Source organism: Cajanus cajan, chromosome 7 (genome assembly GCF_000230855.2).
Source record: "Cajanus cajan strain Asha chromosome 7, NIPB_CcT2T_4, whole genome shotgun sequence".
NCBI classification, from domain to species: domain Eukaryota; kingdom Viridiplantae; phylum Streptophyta; class Magnoliopsida; order Fabales; family Fabaceae; genus Cajanus; species Cajanus cajan.
This window is the reverse complement of record NC_138523.1, coordinates 33258574-33262772: the sequence shown is the minus strand read 5'-3', so window position 1 is coordinate 33262772 and position 4199 is coordinate 33258574. Positions and strand designations below refer to the sequence as shown.

The following is a 4199-nucleotide window of genomic DNA, read 5'->3' as shown; positions in this document are numbered from 1 at the left end:
GGTGGTGGTGTAGGTTGTTGGATCGAGCGCTTACCACTAGGCCAAAAGCTATAGCTTATAGTCAAGGTGCAACTCTTTTTACTTAAGAGCGCAACAGCCCAAGCGCCATGACTCGACAGTGACTTGGCCCACCTAGCCTCTGCCACGGGACAATTGATGCAACCCGCAACAATCTCCCCCTTAGCAATTGCCCTGCTGGGTATCGAACTCATGACCTTGGCTCTGATATCAATTGTTGGATCGAGCGCTTACCACTAGACCAAAAGCTATAGCTTATAGTCAGGGCGCAACTCTTTTTACTTAAGAGCGCAGCAGCCCAAGCGCCATGATTCGACAGTGACTTGGCCCACCTAGCCTCCGCCACGGGACAATTGATGCAACCCGCAACACATGTATTATTCTGGAAGGTCCAAATCAAGTCACCTTGGAGCAATCTCTCAAGTTTGGCTTCAAAGTGACAAACAACCAAGCGGAGTACGAAGCACTTCTCGCAAGGCTAAGGTTAGCTCGCGATCTCGAAGCACGGAGAGTGAGTTGCAATAGCGACTCAAAACTCATGGAAGAGCAGCTCAGCGGGACATACCAGGCCAAGGACGTTCTTCTACAACGGTATTTCCACATAGCATCGCGGCAGATCTTGTCCTTCGACGAGTTCATTATACATCATGTACCGCGAGAGCAAAATACTAGAGCTGACCTCTTATCAAAGCTCGCTAGTACCAAACGCCCTGGACAGCATCGGACCATCATCCAAGAGACCTTGCATTCACCCAGCTTAGACGACAAGGTCATCAACACCAGCGACAGTGAAGAACAAGGATGGATGACAGACATTTGGAACTACTTGAAAGCAGGAGTTTTACCCGAGGATAAAGAAGAAGCTCGGAAGATTAGGGTAAGGTCTGCTAAGTTCGTAATTGTCGGAGATGAATTGTTCAAACATGGCATCTCTACCTCATTGCTCAAATGCTTGACTACACCTCAGGCTGCTTATGTCGTCGAGGAGAACCACCGAGGTATATGTGGCATGCATTCCGGAGCACGCTCGATGGTGACCAGGGTACTCTGAGCTGGATACTAGTGGCCCACTTTGAAGTCAGATTGCCAAACCTATGTACAAAGATGCAAAGAACGCCAGCAGTTCGGCAATACGTATCGACAGCCACTAGATTCTCTCCACCAGATGATGTCGCCGTGGCCTTTCGCCTAGTGGGGAATGAACATCCTAGGACCGTTCCCCCCCGCGAAGGGTCAGCTAAAATTCCTCTTCGCGGCAGTCGACTACTTCACCAAGTGGATCGAGGCATGCCCACTCGCCAAGATCACCACCGAGAATGTACGGAAGTTCACTTGGAAGAGCATCATATGCAGGTTTGGAATTCCGCATTCCCTTGTTACCGATAACGGCCGACAATTCATTACGCAGAGCTTCGAAGACTTCCTTCGAGAACTTGGAATTAAGCACCTCCCGACCTCGGTGGAACACCCACAGACCAATGGCCAAGCCAAAGCTACAAACAAGGTGATACTCCGAGAGCTTAAGAAGCAGCTAGGGAATGCCAAGGGACAATGGGCTGACGAACTTCCCAACATTCTTTGGGCGTACCATTGCACCCCCCAATCAACAACACAGGAAATGCCTTACAGGCTAACTTAAAGAGCTGACGCCATGATCCCAGTTGAAGTCGGGGAAACATCTCATCGACGCCAAGCCTTCAGCAGCGAGAAGAATGCTCAAGAGATAGTAGCTGACCTTGACTTGATTGACGAGCTCAAAGACGAAGCCCGGGTTCATGAAGAAACTTGCAAACTCCGAGCTTCCAGAAGGTATAATACACGAGTGCGACCTCGCTCTTTCTGAGTTGGTGACTTGGTGTGGCGACTGTTAGGCGAAGCACGGATAGACACATCAGAGGGGAAGCTTGCACCCAACTGGGATGGCCCATTCCAAGTTATAGAAAACTTGGAAAATGAGGCATACCGACTAAAAGAACTCAGCGGAAAAGCCATCCCACGAACTTGGAATGCCACGCATCTCAAGTTTTATTTCAATTAACTTTGTACGAATGAGCTATGCACTCTTTTCCCAACTCATTCTTTTGTCCCAAAAAATAGAAAAATGGGTTTTGGCTGAGAGGGTTTTTAACGAGGCACACCCACAACATCAATAAAATAACTCATTCTTCTCCATTCATATTCTTCCAACTCTACATCATTTTACCATAAGATGCTTTATGCTAAGCCGAGGTCGAGTCCGAACCTTGGTATAATTTATCTCACTCTAAGTCAAGGTCGAGTTCGAACCTTGGTGTGATTCGTTTCACTCTAAGCCGAGGTCGAGTCCGAACCTTGGTACAATTTATTTTACTCTAAGTCAAGGTCGAGTTCAAACCTTGGTGCGATTCGTTTGACTCTAAGCCAAGGTCGAGTCCGAACCTTGGTACAATTTATTTCACTCTAAGTCAAGGTCGAGTTCAAACCTTGGTGCGATTCATTTCACTCTAAGCCGAGGTCGAGTCCGAACCTTGGTACAATTTATTTCACTCTAAGCAAGGTCGAGTTCGAACCTTGGTGCGATTCGTTTCACTCTAAGTCGAGGTCGAGTCCGAATCTTGGTACAATTTATTTCACTCTAAGTCAAGATCGAGTTCGAACCTTGGTGCGATTCGTTTCACTCTAAGACGAGGTCGAGTTCGAACCCCGGTATGAATCGCTCTATCTTACCCAAGGTCAAATTCGAACCTTAGTACGAATCATCGTATACTATGCCGAGATCGAATTCAAACCCTGGTGCAACTCACTTTAAACTAAGCCGAGGTTTAAACGTGTTTTCACACCATAAAAACGGGCTAACCCTAAGCCTAAAACCAAATTCCACTTTGCGCGCAAAAACAAAAGGTCAAAATAAAACCATCAAAAAGTGCAAAGACGCAAACTCAGGAAAATAATATATACACAACAATGTTTACGAGTTCAAAACATGAATCCAAAGGGAAAGAGAAATGAGCAAAATAAAATGAACTAAGCTATTACAAAAGATGGCCTAGACGGAGGCATTATCACTGGAGCTGTCTTGGAGGTCGTCCTCTTTCACTAGCTTCCCAAAGCACACCTCCTTTTCCACATGTATCGCGGAGAGGTCGACTCCCGGCGCCAGTAGCCTCGCCTAACGGCCGCCTTGATGAAGCCTCTCTTGTGCTCCAACAAGATATGTCGCTCTGCCTCGACAAGGCACCTCTCCAGCTCCGCCTTCTTCGCGACCATCCTAGCAAGGTTCGCCTTCAGAGCAAAGACCTCCTCCTCTTTCCCACCAAGAATCACCTCGTCACAAAGACGCTTCTCGGCCACCTCCGCCACTTCAGCCTTCAAAGAAGTCACATCATCCTCCAAAGAGCGCACCCGACCCCGGGACGAAGTGGCGAGTTCCTGCAACTCCCTCACTTAGGTAGTATAAGTCTCACTAGCCCTCAGAGCAACCTCCAAGGACTTCTGGACTCTCACCACCTCCCTCTTGGTGTCCTGAAGCTCGGCCTCGTTCTGCATCTTGGCCTCACTGAGAGTAGCCGCTAAGGCCTTGTTCTCCTCCTTCAAAGGCTGGACTCGGCCCTTCAGCTTCGCCAGGTCCTCCTGCTGCTTGGACCACCTATGCTTCCAGTCGTCCACAATTGCCATGGTCCTCTGCAGGAAGACCTCAGCAGAATCAAGGCCCGCCACCGGCCTGACCGTCTTGATCATGGCCTGATCTGCCGAGCTCAGCGAACCCTTAGGAAAGAACTTCTTCGAGGTCACCCCCGCGCTCCACAGTGAGTCTATATCCTCCGAAGCGCTCACGTGGTCCAACTGCAACAGAGATTCATCCTTTCCAGAAGCAGAAGTAGAAGCAAGTGCGTCCTGCTCGGCAACGGGGGCACCCACCCCTGGTACTTCTGAGCTCGGAGCCGTCACGACCTCGGCAGGATTCCTCGCCTACAAAAGACAAAAATTTCCTCCTAAGTCAGAAGTCAAGAAAAAGGCAATATAGAAGAAAAACCACAAAGAATGGCACCAACCTCCGCGGCCTGGGCAACCTGCTCGGCAGCCTAAGAAACCTCCTTGACAGTCTGGGCACCCCCCTCGGCGGCCACTTTGGGAGCTCCCTCAGGCAGAGGACTCCCAGTGAGGTCAATCGCACCGGAATCGGTAGCCTTTGAGGTCACCTC

General features: G+C 49.4%; 1 protein-coding gene across 1 annotated transcript; it reads left to right on the top strand.

Annotated features, from left to right (window-relative positions):
• The first annotated feature begins 556 nt into the window (after positions 1-556).
• LOC145949956 (uncharacterized) lies at positions 557-1069 on the top strand. The gene has a single exon (XM_083060864.1). The coding sequence runs from the start codon at positions 557-559 to the stop codon at positions 1067-1069; it is 513 nt and encodes a 170-aa protein (XP_082916990.1).
• The last annotated feature ends 3130 nt before the right edge of the window (positions 1070-4199 follow it).

Coding starts and splice junctions, on each gene's coding strand:
- LOC145949956 (XM_083060864.1), top strand. CDS start 557: ATGGAAGAGCAGCTCAGCGGGACATACCAGGCCAAGGACGTTCTTCTA.